This window comes from Micropterus dolomieu, linkage group LG02 (genome assembly GCF_021292245.1).
Source record: "Micropterus dolomieu isolate WLL.071019.BEF.003 ecotype Adirondacks linkage group LG02, ASM2129224v1, whole genome shotgun sequence".
NCBI classification, from domain to species: domain Eukaryota; kingdom Metazoa; phylum Chordata; class Actinopteri; order Centrarchiformes; family Centrarchidae; genus Micropterus; species Micropterus dolomieu.
Window position 1 is genome coordinate 8,211,739 of NC_060151.1, and position 19,023 is coordinate 8,230,761.

At 41.8% G+C, this 19,023-nt stretch overlaps 2 protein-coding genes across 5 annotated transcripts; both read right to left on the reverse strand.

Annotated features, from left to right (window-relative positions):
• LOC123966769 (myosin-10) lies at positions 1-10,052 on the reverse strand. 4 transcript variants are annotated; one of them, XM_046042891.1, is made up of 4 exons: positions 9,883-10,052; positions 8,246-8,623; positions 2,362-2,518; positions 1-1,087 (listed from the first exon to the last, which is right to left on the reverse strand). In XM_046042891.1, exons 2-4 carry the CDS (start codon positions 8,588-8,590, stop codon positions 1,038-1,040), a joined length of 552 nt encoding a protein of 183 aa, XP_045898847.1. In that variant the 5' UTR covers positions 8,591-8,623; positions 9,883-10,052; the 3' UTR covers positions 1-1,037. The 4 variants fall into 4 exon arrangements, with proteins under 4 accessions (XP_045898847.1, XP_045898853.1, XP_045898844.1 ...); XM_046042897.1 differs by lacking the exon at positions 9,883-10,052 and adding an exon at positions 9,727-9,817; XM_046042888.1 differs by lacking the exon at positions 9,883-10,052 and adding an exon at positions 9,607-9,813.
• A 748-nt stretch (positions 10,053-10,800) lies between these two features.
• ddx47 (DEAD (Asp-Glu-Ala-Asp) box polypeptide 47) lies at positions 10,801-18,231 on the reverse strand. The gene is made up of 12 exons (XM_046042915.1): positions 17,978-18,231; positions 17,666-17,759; positions 16,838-17,026; positions 16,667-16,738; positions 16,123-16,241; positions 15,433-15,504; positions 15,134-15,250; positions 14,609-14,755; positions 12,982-13,119; positions 12,815-12,885; positions 12,460-12,589; positions 10,801-11,174 (listed from the first exon to the last, which is right to left on the reverse strand). Exons 1-12 carry the CDS (start codon positions 18,101-18,103, stop codon positions 10,989-10,991), a joined length of 1,461 nt encoding a protein of 486 aa, XP_045898871.1. The 5' UTR covers positions 18,104-18,231; the 3' UTR covers positions 10,801-10,988.
• Positions 18,232-19,023: the final 792 nt, after the last annotated feature.

A 19,023-nucleotide genomic window follows, 5' to 3' on the forward strand; every position in this document is an offset into this window, starting at 1 on the left:
TTCTATTGATTACATTTTTAATATTTGCTTATTGAGTTGTTGAACTTTAATTTATCCACCACATAATTGCACACTCTTTCTGATGACAAAATGTGCTTAAATTGTAAAACAAAGAATAAAAATAAATAAAACGGTTTCAGGGCGCTATTAGGAGGAAATCAGCGATTCAGGAGAAAATCAGTGACTTAAGAAGGTTTGTTCAACATTAACCCAATATAATACTTAACAAATAGTTTCCCAGAGCTTTGGTGCTAAGGTCCAAACCAATGCACTAAGTCACATGCCAACGCAGAGCCCAGAGCACAGCCTGAGGGCCTGTAATGACAGGGAGCCGCCAGCACATCAGTCAGACACACAAACCCTGGAGCTTTACAAGACTGATGTATGTTGGGATAAGTAAAAACTAAAAGGGAAACATTGGCAAACATGCTATTTAAAGAATCACACCCTTCAGATGAGAAACAACAGTCAAGAGAAACAAAAAGGAGAAACTCATGCTGCTGTTTCACAGTTTGACAGTGATGGCACACAGCAGAGAGGCTAAGGCTGTCTAAACACTAATACATTGTTATAAAGGTTCTGCTTATCACAGCGGTTCTTCTACATCAGAGATTCAAAAACAATTAGTCAGACCCAAAGTGGGCCACAGTCCTGTTTCTTGCAAGTCATTACTTTGTAAACATGTTCACATGTTCAGATCTAATATTGCAGGTGCAGACTTAATGGCACTCTTCTTTGGTCCCTCGAACGTTTTGGGTTATCTTGCCTTCATCAGGGTGGACGACTTGACGTGGACTTATAATATCAACTGTAAACAAGCTAATATCTTGAGTATGAGGTTTGTGGCACAGACCAGCTGAGCAGTGTGTCCAGGATGAAGACAACTCTCAGGATCAGTGCAGCAGGTCCAGTTCCTGAGAACCTGAAGTTTGACGCTGGCTGATTCTGCTTTACCCTCTCTCGCTCTCTTTTTCTCTCTCTGTCTCTTTGTCAGAGGGCATCAGCTCTATCAGGCAAGCCTCTCACCACCCACGCTATTAGGAGTGAAGAGAGCTCACCCTCGCCGCTTTCAGAACGCTGCTCCTCTCTGAAACACATAGCGATGCTGTCGTCCATCTCTGCATCATTATGTACTGATATATTGTTGAAACCAAGTGGAGACCACTGAAATAAATTATAACAAATCCACATGGAAAAGTGAGCCTTTTAGTTACATTATCATTTTTTTGAAAGCTTCAGGTGCAAATGCAAAATAAGGATGTATGGCTGCACAAATCTAGCCCTCTTAAATAATGACATTAGGGCTGCAACTAATGATTATTTTCATTGACGATAATCTGTTGATTATTTTCTCTATTAATCGATTAGTTGTTTGGTCTGTAAGATGTCGATCAGTGTTTCCCAAAGCCCAAGAGGACGTCATATGTCTTGTTTTGTCCACAACCAAAAGATATTCACTTTACTGTCACAGAGGTATAATGAAACCCAAAAATATTTACATTCAAGAAACTAAAAAATGACTCAAACCTGTAAATTGATCATCAAAATAGTTGATTAATATAATAGTTGACAACAAATTGATTATTCAATGAACTGTTGCAGCCCTAATTGACATCACTATGGATTGAACTTTGTGTTTGAATTTGAATTTGTGTGCTTGGAAAAAAGTTACAGTGGTTCAAAAAAGAAATCAGTCCACAGTTTGGAGAAATAATGGCAGATAGAGCCAGAAAGTTACATAAGCACAGCATACCACCAGCCAATAATATTGAGAACAAGCTCAGTGTGGACAAAGGAACTTAACACTTCGATCCTTAATCCTTTGCCCGGTGTTTACAATGCTGGCGATGGCGCTGAACAGCCTCTCATTACCGTGCAATTACCAATTGACCATATGACGCTGGTGAACACCTGCCAGATGACAGCAGATCTCTAAGACATAATTGGTGATGTCACGTCCTCTCTGACCTTGTGACCTTTCACACCCTTAGCACACTTTCTTCACACACTAATCTCCTGGGCTATGCAGCTGAACCCCATGCTGCCTGCAAGTGAGCTAAACCCCCTGCCAAACAAGACCAAAATGCAAACACACTTGCATGAAAGACAATCCAGTGATACCAAAATCCACAATTTTGCTTGCCAATCGAAAGTCAAAATACATTTGGTTCTCCCTGGAGACGATAGCAACTGAAAGATTCATAATACAACTCCATTTGGTAGCATTTTAAAACACTAAAATTCACACTAAGGATGATCATCATGACACATGAAATGTTTAGAAACCTATCAATGAAGACAATAATGATAGTAAGAAGCTTTATATAAGCAAGATAAAAGGTCCGTTTGAGGAAAACATACCTTGAAGCATGCAGCGATATGCTGACTCAGAGATGGCATAGATGTGTGGAGGCATCTCGTGCCTCTTCTTCCCTCTGTACATCTCAATGATGTTTTCTGAATAGATAGGCAGGTTCTTGTAGGGGTTGATAACCACACAGAACAGGCCAGAGTATGTCTGTAATTAAACATACAAAACAGACAAACATGGGAAATTAATAAACAGTAAAGAGCAAAGAGAATCTGCAGCTCAACATCAGAATCACTGTATTTTCAAAAATATAAAAACACATTAACTGAGCCATGGCTACAGTTAAACAGGCAAAATAAACTCTCACCAACCAGATTTAGAAGTGGATAGAAGGAGAAAATGTAAAACATCTGCAAGTTTACAGCTGTTTAAATCATCAATCCTGCATTCTATCTGTGAGAGACCTCAAGTCATTACCCACTATTTAGGAGCTTGACTCGTCATATCGGCCTGCGTGGCCGATATGACGATACAGGGCAGTGATAGATACAGGGCAGACTGACTTAATGAAACACTGAACAGACTCAACAAAATACCCTGAGAGCCCTAAAAAGAGTCTTCAAATCTAACAAAGCACTTAACAATGTACATGAATATTATTTGGTTACATGTTGCAGCAAGCAGCTTACACTGCAAACATTTAATCAACTTTATGACTTGTGGGGTTGCATTTGGCTGTGTAATTAGCCCAAGGATCTCTCTCCAGAAAGTGTGTGTGGTATGAACGATTCTCAGCTATGCTGCAGGCTGAATCGACCAGGCAGCAAGGCAGCTAGGAATGAGTGAGAGGCCCTGGTGGGGCAAAGGCTCTCTCTCATTCTGGAGATGTTATGGGGGCTTTGCATTCCTCCTATAGACGCCACAGGGGAGTTGCTTAACAGTACCATGACTTTCATCACTGGGATGTAGGGGCCTATGCAAATGCCCACCTGTACTTACCTCACTAGCAACCTAAAAACAGTACGTAACGTGAACCTTAACTACAGTTACATGCAGATGTACACAAAACTTTAAGAAGAGTGAACACTGAAGTAATGGAGAGCTACAACTGGAAGTTAGTCAATTAGTAAAAATGTGTAATTGCCAAATTGATAAATCATACAATCAATGACATGTGGATTAAACCACCAACAAAAAGACACATATCACACAGACTTGATGCATGTTTAAAGCAGTCAGGCCTATGTGGCTGGGGGCCCCGGGGATCAGAGTCAGCCGGCTCCCTGCTGCCTTCAAGGTCAGGGTGACAGACATTTCTGTCTCCTTTTGGGACCAAACATACACTCTACAGACTTTTCTTTCTTTCTGTCTTTTCTGTCTGTTTTTTTTTTAACAAGGAACCATTGAATTATAAAACTAAAAAATCAGGAGTATAGGAAAGGAAAATTACAAGCACAATCTGCAACATGTTAGTCGCTTCTTTTGACTGCCAGCATGGCCACTGGAGTTCATAAAAAAGCGCATGTTCTCTACAGACTGCAGTCTGTAATAAAAGACTGGGCCACTGTTTTAAAGAGCTTTAATTCATTCAATGGCTATTTATTCTGTTACCCTTTCTTGTTACTCCTGCTTCAATAAATGGCATCATACCATACTACAGCACAGCCAATAACCAACTATTTATTATTTAGAAAAACTATGTCCTACAGTCATCTTTTCACATCAAAGCATCAGGCATCGTGACATCGGCTTCATAACTGAAACTACATCCAAGGCTGAGGGAGGCATGAGTGACTCAGCAGCCATAGGTTCACTAAGGGGAGCAGACGTTACGTAATTCAGCTCAGTAAGGGCCCTCAGTCAGCACTGATGCTCTGTATTGCTGATAGAGAAAAGAAAAAATGTATAGGGGTAGAAAAAAGAAAGTGCGGAAGGAGAGAGAGGCAGACAGAAACAAAGAGAGGAGCAATGATAGAGCTGACAGGGTTCCCTCAGGTCCAATCCAGTGGAGAAGAGCAGAGCTGGTAACAAACAGTGAACCGTGATCTCAGCCTTTCTGTAAATTGTTCCCAACGTGAAGGGGGGGGGAGAGAGACGGGGGCCTGCTGAAATTCTAACTCTCCACTCTCCTTTTCCAGGCTAATGAAAAATGTATTCTCCCTTATCTGGAAACTGGAGCTGCTATAAATAGGGGGTGTGTTCTGTTCTCTTTCGTCCTGCAACATGCAGCACTGAAGCAGCTGGCGAGGTCGCAGAGAGATACCTGGAATCTAGGTTCAATGTGGAGTGTCCCAGGTAGCTAAAGGGTGCAAGGGGGCATTGTAATGTGAGGCACCATATGCATGCATATGTTTTATTTGGTTAAAACTGCACAGAGCACTTCACCCCTCTTAAACAGAGTTGGCGTGGTGCATCCATGTTTGCTTGGGAAACTTAACCTGATCTCTAAAAACAACAACAACAACTTATTTAAAGTTAAAGGTAGAGGTCCCTTATCAATCCCCCAATTTCTGTGACCAATTACACAAAAATGTCTCAAAACCAAAAAGAAACAAGGAGTACTTTTATGCATGCTTGTTGCACTCCAGGAATAATTGGAAAACTCTTGCAGGATCATTGCAGTATAAAGAACATTTACTACCACTGTTGCCAGCTAGCACGGCAAACTCAACACCGGTTGCCAAACCAACATGTCTGGCCCAGTCCAGGAAAGAGAAGGTGATATTTCCACTGTGAAATCAGATCCAGGGGAGGGGATGCTGTGGCCCAGTAACAGCTGAGCAACACACAGGCAACAGCAGACACAACAGCCGACCCCATCTGCCATCTCTAATCAGTCAGGCAGCGTGCCTATATGGATAGGCCCCTCTCCATTGCAGAGGCTAAAGAGGGCATTCTGGGTGCAGAAGCAGCCTCGGTACCATTAATCTGTGTGGCGTATAGAAGACCTTGACCATTCCCTCGACAGATTTCATAACAAAGCTTGTGAACACTTCAGACAAGGGTTTTGAAATATGATCACTACACCAAGACACATGGTATCAAATTACATGAACAGTAGCAGGACACTCTCTGCTGCTTTAATAAATTGGAAATTCTTGTCCAATGAATTTTCGAGCAGGGTGGCCCTTGGCTTAAAGCTTATACTACAATGTATTAAGAATGCAGTGTGAATGATGCTTCTGTTTGTCAAAGAAGGTGACATGAAAAGCAGACAAAAAAGTGAAAGGTTACATCAGGGCCCTGTAAATTTGAATAGAGACTTTAAATCAAACATGTAAAACCTCTCTCTTCGCATGGATCTGAGCATGACTGTGCATTTTTGTTTTCATTTGTTTTTCTGTGCTGATTTTACCTGTTGCCCTGCAGCAGGTCCAGCATTAGAAAGTAAAACACATTTTAAGCAGGAAAACAAATGGGACAAGTTTGGCTTGCACGCAGCTATCATTTAAATCTCAGAAATATTAAAATGGCATAAAAAGTAAAGATGTAAAAAATAAAATGAGGTCTAGATTCAAGAAAGATGCAAGGACACAAAGTGCATGTCACTGTTGTCCAGGACCAGTGAGGCAGGCAAGAGGAGAGAAGCAGAGGGAGTGTGGGAAAGGGAGTAGAGCTGGTGAAGACAGGACAGACACTGAGCAGCAGCAGGGCTGAAGTGGGCGGCAGGAGACAGACAGACGGACGATCTTTTTGCCATGGAAGAATGCTGAGGCTTTCTGACAGCTGAGGCTTATCTAGCGGCACAAAGGCCTGCTTGTTGCCTCGCTAGTGTGGGGTAGCCTAGTGTGTAGCACTGCAGTTAGCCTGTGACTCACCACCTCACAGAAAGCAAAACTGCTACAATAAATGAGTTGGCTCAACAGGCGGGCCGACTTCACACGGATGGAGCAGTCATAGGATAGACAGAAGGATGCTTAAGTGGCAATAAGTACCATTTACATAATTGCAATAATAAATGTGTGTGGGGGATGGATAGAGAAGCTGATCAGTACCACTGACTAGTTAAACAGGTATGACTTTGAAAATTCACTTGATGTACGCCAACACATTCACTTGCATTTCCAAAAGTTCAACAGTGGAGGACAAAAGAAAATGACATAACTGAGATATTTCCACTGTCAAGGCTTGAGCTCAAGCAAAAGACAACAAACCTGTCTTATTATAGTATCGTGTGTGGTGCGATATTGCTTCGTTTTAGTTTTTTGTTTGACCTTGGTTCAAATAGTTTGGTACAACTGTCTCTATGTCACAAATGCGCACATTATTTGTTCTTATTACAAGGGGACTGAGAGCATAACATCCCCTTTAACATCTGAAAGTAAAGTGACCTATGGACTACAGCATGCATGCCCAATTAAATGAAAATGAAATGAAATCTAAAAAAAGGTAAAACTATACGTAAAGAATCGGTGCAGACTTGCCACAGCTTTTCCTAAGCAGACTCAAGCCGATATATGCTGATCACACTATGATTCACATATGGAAGTCTTCCCAACCATCTTAACTAAGAACACAGCCTGGGGGAGGCATTATATTATGTCTGCAGTAGATGTAGCTGAGCTCTGGGGGTAAGTCAAATACCGTGGAAAAGGTTTAGAACAGGGGGTTTCTTCTTCTAAGAGCGAGCGCAATGGGAAAATCCTCTTCCTGATCGAAAACCAGCACAGTCAGAAAGATGTTTTCAATTTCTCTTAGCCGCCAGGCAAATTAACAAGCTCCAAAGCCAATTTCAGAACCATGAAAAAGCAGAAACCATGACACTATGGTATGAAAGAGAAAATGAAGACGACCCTAGGAGGGAACTGGGGGCAGATATGGGAGAGTGATGATACCACCTTCTCTGAAGCATTCAGCTCTCACTATACCACATGACTAAACTGAAACACTCACCTTTTGGCGAATGTAAAGTAATGAGTTAACGTACAAAAGAGGGTAGACTTCAGCTGAGAGCCAGTGGTGATGCTGTAGCACGTCTTGTAAGGAGGATACATTTTAAGAGCAACAATTCCCCCTTCAGTCCCTGAACCAGTCTCTCAGGTGATAACCAACCCACATTCTATTCCTGGAAAACATGTCAGTAAATGGGTCAAGATCACAACTACAACTTCACAGAGGTAAAACTGGATTATGGGATCAGTGGCGATGCAGTGATACAGACCACCACAAATGTTAGCTGTGATAACATATAGAAGCATTTCATAATACATAATTAAGAGATTTGTCAAGAAAATCACTTGACTGACCATAATGACACAGGTCAACAACAACATTTTTGACCACAGATACCAGAGCTTTTCCTACCTCCTTACAAGCTGAGTGCATTTACTGAGTCTTGAACTGCCATGAGGATGGCGATGGAGGTGACAAAATCATTCTGTTACACCCCACATTTTGGGCCACATTTAGTTTAGTTTTACAGAGTGAGATTGCCACAGGTGAGAGCGCGAGGTCATGCCTTCTCTGTGATCAAAAAAGTCCCACCAGTACGAGCACCAAGCACGATAAACAAACAGAAGCTAGTAGTGTTTATGGAAGAGGCCTGCCTTTGGTTGAGGTGAGAAAGAAGCAGTGGTGGGAGGGTAACAATATGTAACCTAGAGGCTCTAAGGACAGAACATCCAGTGAAGGTGAAAGTCTGGCAGTGGTTAAAAGACTAGCGAGATCTGTCACTCATACTGTGTGCAAATATGTGTGTGTGGTCAGGATTCATTCATGGCACCAAGAGGCTCAATGCCCTCTCTGTCTCCAAACAAAGACTGATATATATCAGATCTTACGTTCACATAAGAGTGCAAAAGACAGGCAGCTAAAAGTTAAGACAAGAGAGCATACAGGCAGAAATACTGCCCATCATTTCACAATCATAACAACTAGGGGTGAAATTCAATCTACAGCTGCGAGAACCATGGGATCTGTGTGTATGTCACTCACGTATATGAGTCCCGAATAGTAGCGGTCCTTCAGGTTGTGCAGCACAGATGCCTCGTTCAGGCAGGTGAGCTCGGCCATGTCTTCCACCTTGCTAAACTTGGGCGGGTTCATCTTCTGGATGTCATCCTTGTTGATCACCACCTTCTTACCGTTCTCGGCCAGCTCCACCAGCACCTCCTCGCCACGCTCCTCCCGGATGCTGGCCGCCTCAAAGCCATGGCGCTCTGAGGGGACCCACACGAGCTTCTTGGCCGTCCAGTCAGCTTGTGTGGCCGGGTTGTAAACCACAGCCCGGTCCACAAACAGGTACCGCTCTGGGTCCTCTTGCCCACTCCGATGAGACATTTTACTTGGGGTTTACCAGAGCAACGTGGCCACCTAGAACAGACAGGGGTGCAGGGATAGGAACCTTAGACCTTACATGCAGGACACAAAATATCAGTAACAGAATCCACACCTCATGTGTCTAATAGCCCTTGACATCTCCCCCATATGATCAGCACAGACTACTTAATAAGGGGTAATGGTGTTTACCTTCATGGTAACAGTGTCACTAATACATTCTGCATTCTCTGTAATGCTTATTCCCTTTTGTAACTGACTATACATATTTAGTAACAGTAGAACAAATCTCACTGTGTGACAGAAAGCATGAATCAAAATAAATCTCCTGCACTCCTATCTGCTATAACAAAGTAATACACAGTGAGGAGGGGATACCATATGTCACCAGTGCAGAGCAAGACTAGTGCTGCACGGTGACACCAAAGTTGGACTACAGTTTAATGTTTAGTGTAGGTCTGGTCTCACTGAATGGGTCTGCACAATAGCAATGCGCATACTGCGTAGTCTTCACCGCTCTCACAGCAGATCAGACAGGACGTACTGGTCCCCTTCTTCATCTAGAAATATCTTGCGATAATGGAAATAATGCACGGTAACACTGCCGTCCAGATAATATATACAACCTGCACTACACCATACAGATGGAGTTTATACAACAGATATGATGACTGTGCACTGGCAAGTGCCCAAAAAGGCACGGAAATCAGCAGGGGGAAACTTGAGGCTCAAGTCCTGTTTACAAATATTAGGGCTAACATTAACGTCAATTAATCTGCGCTAAAAAAACAACCCCTGCGCAATTGAGATAGCTAAATTAGGTAACCGGAGTGTGCCATGATAAATAACGTGACGCTAGCTCAAAGTCCAGTTATCATGAACGACCGTTAGGATAAACGAAAACAATTAACGTTAGCCTCAGAGGGAAAATGAGTGTCTGCCGCGACGCTTTGTTTAACTTAAACAAAACTGAACCCATAAAGCTAGCATAACCCCAACTAACGATAGAGAGCACTTACTCTGAGGTCTGAGTTTCAGTCCGACCTGATAAGCATGTCTGTAGGTGTTCAAACACCCCGCAAGGTAACGTTAGACTGGAGGCTAGCTCACGTTATAAGACGGGCTCTTAAATCACTAACCACACACTGACTATGGTCAAACTAAGTTTCCAGAGCGATGTCCATCCTCCATCCCGGAGACTGGTCCGTCCATCCACAGTGATGGTCCAATATGCCCCCACGCGCTCTCTCTCTCATCCCCCCCTACCCCACGTCCTCGCGGCCAATAACACTCACCTGGTGTAGTCAGCGAAGCAGCAGTCCGATCCCGTTCACCAAGCAGTCCGATATCCCCCTGAAGCGACCCTGTATGCGACTGGCGGCTACACACAATTAAAACGCAGGCATGTATTTAGGGTCCGGTATGCACCACAGGCACAGTGTGTGCTGCCTCTACACTGGGGCCCCTCCTACACCGAGTGAGACTTGACCGCTGCTGCTGCTGCTGCTGCTGCTGCTGCTCCCGCCTACGATGGACTGTGCTCAAATAGAGTGGCCAAGCAGATCAATACACCACACTGTGACACACTGTGCGGGATGATTCACATCAGCACAAATGCGGGTTATTGTGTGTGCTGAGGCATGTCATCATCTATTTTAACTCACGAGTAAACGCTTTGAGCATTTTATCAGGACGTTATGCTGCGTTAAAAGCTTTTTTTAAAATAAAATCTATTCCCCAAATATCTATGCATGGCACACACCCACCAGATGAAGCCTGCAGACAATTGGGCTCTCACTTCCCCTCTCTATCATTGGCTGGAAGGAACCAGCCCCCCCAAATTTTGTACAACCCAATGAAGAAATTATAGATATTGCAACTGTTGCATGTCTACATTACATAGCTTCCAAAATTACTTGCATAATCACTGCTGAGCTTTCCGGTACCGTCTGATACCCCACAGGTCTTCAGTTTGAACCAAACATCCTTTGATAAAAAGGAATAAAAAAAAAAAAACTCAAAAAACAAAACAGGAATCTAGTTTTTGAGAGAAGACCATATAGACCTTTATCCCATTTAATAGGTAATAATTGTTCCTATCTTCCTGCTGTAAATTCAAACACTGCCCTCTTGTGTCTGAAAGCGACAACAGCAGCATTTTATGCTCAGCAAAACTCACGCGATCATACATCACCCCTACCAAAAACACAAGCTTTGGGTTTTTACAGAGGCATTTTATTACAAATGGAACAGTCTGACAGAGGGGCAGGAAAGGCATGTTTTCTTTCATTAAATAGTCCGTACTAAATGCTGGAAAACATGCTGTTGGTGCATCTAGTTTTACATCAAAAACAAGAAAGGCATGTATGTTGCTATGTGCAGTCTGTTAATGTTGGAGGCTTCAGCGTCCTCCCCTCCAGGCTGCTCCACCCCTCTTCTTCATCCCTCCTCCACCACGTCCTCCTCCTTGTCCTCCTCCTGATCCCCCTTTCACCTTCTTCCTCACTCCGCTTGCTTGTTCTGTGTCATCCTCGTCTCCGTCTCCTCCTCTGGGCCTTTTCCTTTTCTCACCTTGCTCCTTCATTTCCTGTGCAAGACAAGACATTTTTCCCCCTTAACTTAAAGTCCCGATGTGACCTCCATCTTTCTTTAAAAGCTGTGATTCCCAACCCTTTTTTTAAAAACTACCCCACACAGCCTTATCAGATGAACCACCAGAAGAGTCCGTGACCAGCCATGTTCCAAATGTGTTCATGTGAACTGATTTCAAACTGGACGTTATTTAACATTACTAACAGTATAAAATCAGATAATTTGAAATATTGTTTAATCTCAGTAACTTTAGTACTTTCAGTCTATTTCTAAAAACTTCAGTTTGTCTGTTTGAGAGGACAAGGACAAGTTATTGGGACAGTAAAGTACATCTTTCTGACAGGTTTCATAAAACACATCCTTAAAGGCTAAGTTGGGTATTTTGCAACCTGGACCCTATTTCCCCGTTTTGGTGTCTGTGACCAATTGGGACAACGTTTTTTTAATTGATCCAGCATTGAGCGAGCACAGGCAGCAGTGAACTGGGGCTTCAACATAATCCTTTCAGGCAATTGCTCCCCCTCAAGTATGTTCACTGAAGCGCTTGTTTTTGCCACTGACAGGCTTTTTATTAAAAGTATTTGATAACATTATGAAATGATACCTACAGAGTTGGACCTTTATTTAAAGAGTGAGAACCTTCTTGTTTAACCAAAAACGTCACACAATTACCACTGCCTTTATTGGTTAGTTTGTGTTATTTTGCGACTTTGATGTTAAAAAGTGGCACAATAACACAAACTAACCGACCAAGGCAGTGGTAGACCAGCAACTCCCATGTTCTGAGAGGTACAATTACGGTCTTGGTGGCTTTGAGAGCAACACAATGACGGTTTCTGGACACAATCTCTGTAGGGATCCTACATTATTTTCATAATAACAATAACAAACAATAAAAAACTGAGCCTGTCATTGGCAAAAACAAGCCCTACAGTGGACGCACTTTGACAGGACGCAATTTCCGGCACAGATTACGTTGCAGCCCAGTCTAGCTGCTGCCGGCTGCAGCTTCTGTTCAAGTTGTGGACCACTTTTTTTATTGTCCCAATTAGTCAACACAAAAACATGGGAAAATAAGGTCCAGGTTTAAAACTTAGCCTTTGACAAGGGTTAGTAACGAGCAACATTTTAACTACAGTATAAGAAGGGAAATTTATAAAAATAAAATTAATGAGGGCTTGGAAGGCTAACGAGGGTTTATGCAGCTCGTTTTGCGTTACATGCTTGAGGTAACACCGGTACAACAATTGGAATGCGATCACACAGTAAACATGACTTACCAGCCTGGCAAATCTCTGGGCCTCGCTCACTCTCTCCACCAGCATCATCACTTCATCTTCTTGCGTAGGGAAGGCAGGAAGTTTCTTCCCAATCAGGGTTTCAATTCGCTGGAAAAGCTCCACATCATATCTAAGATAACAGAATATGTCAGTTTACTGCAGTCAACTCCATTACACTTTCAGCATAAATAGCAAGAAGAAAGGCTGTACACAAGCACAGGTCTGAGTTTAATATTAATAATAAAAAAAATAAATAAATCACTGTGGAAGAAAAAATTTTTAAAATCCAATCCAATCAAATATCAAGGCATTGTACAGGATGTGAGGCTACTTGTGTGAAACAGACAATTCTTACTGAGTGACAAAAGTGATGGATTTCCCGGACCGTCCTGCTCTAGCTGTTCGTCCGACTCTATGGATGTAGTCCTGTGAGGGCAGACAGATCCAGAGATCCGTTCAAATCAAATCAAACAAACAAAATCATCAAATAAAGCAGCAATGTGAATGTCAGCATCAAGGTACCTTGGAGTGAGTGGGGATGTCGTAGTTGATTACGCAGTCCACGTGAGGAATGTCCAGTCCTCTGGATGCCACATCAGTCGCCAGCAGCACCGATCGAGACTTGGACTTGAACTTGTTCAGGGCTCCTAGACGTTTGTTCTGACCAACAAAGAGAGAAAGATCCAGAGAGTGAATATGAAATTACATAAACAACAAAAAAAAGACACTGCAGAGAAGCGTTCCCTCTGCTCTGCCTCCCCTTTAACCGATTTACAGAGTTTATTTGTTACTGGTTACTTTAGCTGCTAACTACTGCTAACAGCAGCTGCTACTAAGTAAGCTACTGAGTTAGCCGTGCAGCTAGCCGTCCTATTGCCGATTCTGCCAAAACTGGAAGCTTGGTGCTCCGGGGTTGTTTTGGTGTTTACACCTCTAACATTACTACAGAAGCTTTGGACCGCTGGTTCAGAGCCAGATGATAACAGGAGCTGTTAATACAGCTAGTGGTGAGCAGTCCATAGCGTTAGCACCAAGTAAAGCTTTCTGTCCATCAGGAAACTTCATAAATCAGAGATGAGGCAGAGCAGCCAGAGGAAAAAACAGAAAATACTTACCTTTCTTAACCATAAAAGCACTTTCTGTGAGACACACTGCACAATCTACAGCTGTGGGTCACGTATGACCGCTAACTCTGGAACGCGGGCTGGTCTATGTAACTTTGGGGGCGTTACGTAACCAGGGTTTCTGCAGGTTTCACCTGGTCAAATTTAAGACTTTTTAACACCACTATGAATGAAATTTAAGACCTATATCACGACATCAAAAAAGAAACATACAAAGGAAATGCAGTCACAAAATTACTTGCAGACTAAATAAATATATTAGGGTTAATAATTAGGGTTTAATAACAAGTCAGAAAATCTAGAGCAGATTTTGAATAAACTACACCCCAAAAGCTAAACTTGCTAAATAAGTCTACTGGGTTTGACTTATGACCATTAGATCTGGGAAAAATTCATCTGATTAGTTTTGATGCTCTCCACAATGTTTTTATATTCATTTGTACATCAAAATCGAAAAGAATATTTGCTTTAACATTACTAACCTAAGCTCCTCCGTGGTCACCACCGTCCTTTCTAGTTAATTTAACTATCAAGATGTACAGTAGAGGACAGAGCTCTAACCTGACAACTTAATGCTGATATTATCCTCCGCTAACTTCAAAGTCACTTTCTGCTGCGCTCTCTCTCACACATTCGCTCGTCCTTTGAAGAACGAGGAGAGGGAGACAGCCATGAGTTCAGTGTTACTGTAGCTTACTGAAAATCATTGATAATCGTGTGAAATTTTAATAGTGGCGCTCATTCATTAATCAGCGACAGTGGGCTTCAAATACGTTGCTATTAACCAAGATGATGATGTTTATGACATTTCATTGCAAAAAAAAAGTAAACCATGGCACCATAAATTCAATCAACTATGTTTGGCTGCACCAAAGAATGCTTTTCCTAATGGTATAATAATGCAGGGCTGCAACTAGCAGTTATTTTCATTATCAATTAATCTACCCACTTTTTCTCAATTAATCGCTTGGTCATTCATTGGTGCGTGTGTGTGTGTGTGTGTGTGTATTCCTCTGAAGCTCTACCTGGCTCATCTGGCCATGAAGAGGGATAGCAGTGATGCCAAGGTTCCTTAACAACAGTGCCACTCGCTGGGCACTGTTGCACGTGCTGCAGAAAATTATAAATGAGTTGCCGGCCAGCTCGTTCAGGATGGAAACCAGGTAACAGTCCTGCCACAAAGCAAACACAAGCACAAAATGGTGTCACAAACTCCAATACGGGGTGGTGATGGAGTAGTGGATAAGACATGCCTTTGGCGCGAGAGACCTGGGTTCGAATCCACTGTGAGACACCAATGTGTCCCTGAGCAAGACACTAACTCCTAGTTGCTCCAGAGGCACAAGACCTCTGACATATATAGCAATTGTAAGTCGCTTTGGATAAAAGCGTCAGCTAAATGAATAAATGTAAATGCAATATACTTTGTGTATTAAATACATTTTAAAAAGTGATGCGGTATTCTGTGGACAGGGGAGGGACAGCTTGCAGCATTTGGTTTCAGACATTAAAACATGTAACAAGAATAAGTACATTTCTCTGTGCCCTACCTTGTACTTCGATGGTATGAAGACATAGTACTGCTGCAGTTTGTCTACTGTAGAGTATTTAGTGGATACCGCACACTTCACAGGATCTTTCAGAGCTGCTCTCTGTAATTTCTGAACCTGTAAACCAAATGAAAGCACGTCAGCGTGACACAAAAACATTCCCCACAGGTGGCATATTGCTTTGGTGTCTAGCAACCAGTAGCACATAACAAAGAAGGACTACAAACACTATGGCTCACATGCTGTGTCAACTAGGCCTGACTAAAAGCCTTCTCAGTATTGACTACGTGTTTGTCTACCTTTTTGGTCATGGTGGCAGAGAACAAGAAGGTGCGTCTCTCCCGGGGAATCACCTTCAAGATTTTATCCACCTGGCAAAAGAACAAAAACGTACATAGAGGAAAAATAAAAATGTCAGCCATTTCATTATTTTTGTGGCAATGATGAATATTTTTCACTCAAATGATCATGTTTAATCAAATACAGTGAACGTAACAAAATGAAGCATAGGGGGAAACTGTTGCACTGAATTAATGCAATGACACTAGGGCTGGGCAATAAAACAATAATGATATTTATCGCAATATAAATTTCCTCAATAACAATATAATAAATGTTCAATATATTGTCAATAAATATTTGGTTTAATTCATTTGAATCACAAACAAATTAGCACTTAATCTTTCTATTAACAGTTATTTTGTTGAGGACAAGGGACTGAAAAAAGATTTATTCATCATATTTGTTGAAAAAGATTTTATCATAATAGTTTGGCATCAAGTCTTTCTGACCTTAAAGAAAGTTTAACCACATAATTAACCACTGGTGTCTTCAATTTTCACTCATTCAAAAATCAGCCTTAATTTGGCACATAACGTGATAATTATCGATATCTAATGATATGAAATGTTTTTATTGTGATAACATTTTTGGCCATATAGCCCAGCCCTAAATGACTCCCAATAACTCAAGAGTTTCTAACTACATACCTCAGTCTCAAAGTCCATGTTGAGGATTCTGTCTGCCTCGTCCATGACCAGGAACTTCAGAGCTCGTAGGGAGAAGCCCTTTGTGTTCTCCATGTGGTCTATCAACCGACCCGGTGTAGCTGTCAACACATTTGATTCACTTAATCACATTAATGCTAAAATGATCAGCTGTTGACTATCAAAATGAATGGAGAAAAAAAAAAAAATCAGTTTATGATCTGACAGAAACCTTTCAATTAACTTTGACCCAACATTGTTCATTTCAATAGAAAATGGATACCTGTGCTTGCTTAGCGAGTTTGCCAGATTAAATAGGGACTTAACAGTATAATATGGGTAACTTGAATATTGGTCGTTTGAAAAATATATAATGTATGTTGTATGTATAAACAAGACAACATTTATAATGAACAACCATTATAACATTGGTTCAGCAGAAGCAAATACACACACACACGACCATGTGGTGACAGTTAATTTGCTACAATTCATAACATCGGTGTAAAAAAACAAACACTGATCATAGATTGACTTATCATCTTACCAATAACAATGTGTGGTTTTTTAGCCAACACCAAGGACTGGGACATCATATCGATTCCTCCAACTATGACAGCTGCAACAGAGATGAGTCTGAGTTTAGTTTTAGATACAGATGACTTTCTATGGTTCTGTATCACTGCAAACCTGTAAAACCCTTTCAATGGACACATACCACATTTAACACCAATGCTGGAGCCCAGGGCCTCAAACTGCTCAGAGATCTGAAATGCCAGCTCCCTGGTAGGGGTGAGGACGAGGGTATGAAGCCTCTGGGGGGAGTCCAGCAGTGACTGGAGGATGGGCAGAGCAAAGGCGCCCGTCTTTCCTGAACCTGTCTCTGCCAAGCCAATAACATCCCTCCCTGCAGAATGAGACGAAGTTGCAGACGGATGTTATAGAAGTTATGTGTATTGAGCAGCGGAGGGAAGTAACTGTACATTTACTCAAGAACTGTACTTCATCAGTACAATGATGAATGATAATTTCCATTTTATTTTGCTCTCTAATTCTACTCCATAATTTGTCAGAGAAACATATACTGTACTTTTTCCTCACACACTTATTTGGCAGATAGTTATAGTTACTTTGCTGATTAAGATGTTAAAAACCTATAATAATTCCTACAAAGTATCACCAGAAACCCATGATGACAGGTGCGTCGGATTAAGAAAAACTGTGAAAAGTAAACAATCACGCACAGAAAAATCTACAAACATTTATAACGCATGATGCATTGTTATACTGTACATTAAACCACCCAGCAGCAAGTAAATAAGTAGAAATACATCCACTACAGCCAGCTACAACCTTTAAATGATGCTTAAATGTCACTAAAATAATCGTACAATAATATAGTATATAATAACGTAACACAGACAGGACTCATTCTGCTGCATGAAGACTTTATCATTTACTATGACGGGCACAGAAAACAAAGTGGCAGGAACCTTCTCTGATGCAGTCAGCTGACAGAAAGAGGGCACTGACTGTGATCACCCACCTTGCAGGGCTACAGGTACAGCTTCTATCTGAATCTTTGTTGGACTTTTCCATCCCAGCTGATCACAAGCCTCACAGAGAACCTCGGTGACACCCTGTGGACGCCAAAGACACCGTGTAGAGACATTTTAAAGTAGCTCTTAATGTTTTGCGCCCCAATCACAACCGTTCTTTACACGTTATAAAATACCAGACACATTTCATTCGATAAAAATATAGATGGAACTAGCTGTGTTTAGCTAGCTTAACAACTGTAATACTGCTTGTTTAGGCTAAAATTACATCTCTTCTTCGCTCTCCGAGATGAACCTACCAGATCCTTGAAGGTCTTCACTGCCTCATCATTTTCGCCACTATTTAAGTCACCGTTTTCATCGCTACTCGAACCTTCGAGTGTTTCATCTGTGTTTGGGTTCACGCTTTCCTCAACGTCCGCCATGTTTTTCGCCCCAACGTGTCGTCAGCTCCGCAAGGCGCAGATGCGGAAACAAGGTCCAGAATAAGCCGCAATGGATGACGGGAATTGTTGTTTTAAATACTTCCTTTTTGTCAGCTTTTGTCAACCCGAAATATCGTCCCCCTAAAACAGTTTAAAAAAATTATTAAAGTCACTAAAATAAATAAATATATTGATATTGTAATTCAGTGATTATATATTTTATGTTACCAACATTTTAATACACATTTAATTATCTGTTAAGTTGTGTGTGTGTAGCAGGAAAGGACTTTTCTTGTTATACAACCTTGCAATAGGTTGCACCTTGCAATGTGTTATACAATGACAAATATCCAACCTTGTACATTGAGAAAAAAAGGAACATTAAATTGCTGACCAGCGGAATTTCAGATTTGTCCTCCCCAGATATGAATCATACTGAAATTAATTGTATATACACTGCTCAAAAAAATAAAGGGAACACTTAAACAACACAATGTAACTCAAAGTCAATCACACTCCTGTGAAATCAAACTGTCCACTTAGGAAGCAACACTGATTGACAATCAATTTCACATGCTGTTGTGCAAATGGAATAGACAACAGGTGAAAATTATAGGCAATTAGCAAGACACCCCCAATAAAGGAGTGGTTCTGCAGGTGGTGACCACAGACCACTTCTCAGTTCCTATGCTTCCTGGCTGATGTGTTGGTCACTTTTGAATGCTGGCGGTTCTTTCACTCTAGTGGTAGCATGAGACGGAGTCTACAACCCACACAAGTGGCTCAGGTAGTGCAGCTCATCCAGGATGGCACATCAGTGCGAGCTGTGGCAAGAAGGTTTGCTGTGTCTGTCAGCGTAGTGTCCAGAGCATGGAGGCGCTACCAGGAGACAGGCCAGTACATCAGGAGATGTGAAGGAG

Excerpts from the sequence above, each read along its gene's own strand:
- LOC123966769 (XM_046042891.1), bottom strand. The coding sequence starts at position 8,590 with ATGTCTCATCGGAGTGGGCAAGAGGACCCAGAGCGGTACCTGTTTGTG. Across the intron at positions 2,519-8,245 it reads ACTATTCGGGACTCATATAC|ACATACTCTGGCCTGTTCTG; the intron begins GTGAGTGACATA and ends GTTTAATTACAG. Across the intron at positions 1,088-2,361 it reads ATATCGCTGCATGCTTCAAG|AGAGGAGCAGCGTTCTGAAA; the intron begins GTATGTTTTCCT and ends TATGTGTTTCAG.
- ddx47 (XM_046042915.1), bottom strand. The coding sequence starts at position 18,103 with ATGGCGGACGTTGAGGAAAGCGTGAACCCAAACACAGATGAAACACTC. Across the intron at positions 14,756-15,133 it reads TCATACCATCGAAGTACAAG|GACTGTTACCTGGTTTCCAT; the intron begins GTAGGGCACAGA and ends GCTTTGTGGCAG. Across the intron at positions 12,886-12,981 it reads ACATCCCCACTCACTCCAAG|GACTACATCCATAGAGTCGG; the intron begins GTACCTTGATGC and ends CTGCCCTCACAG.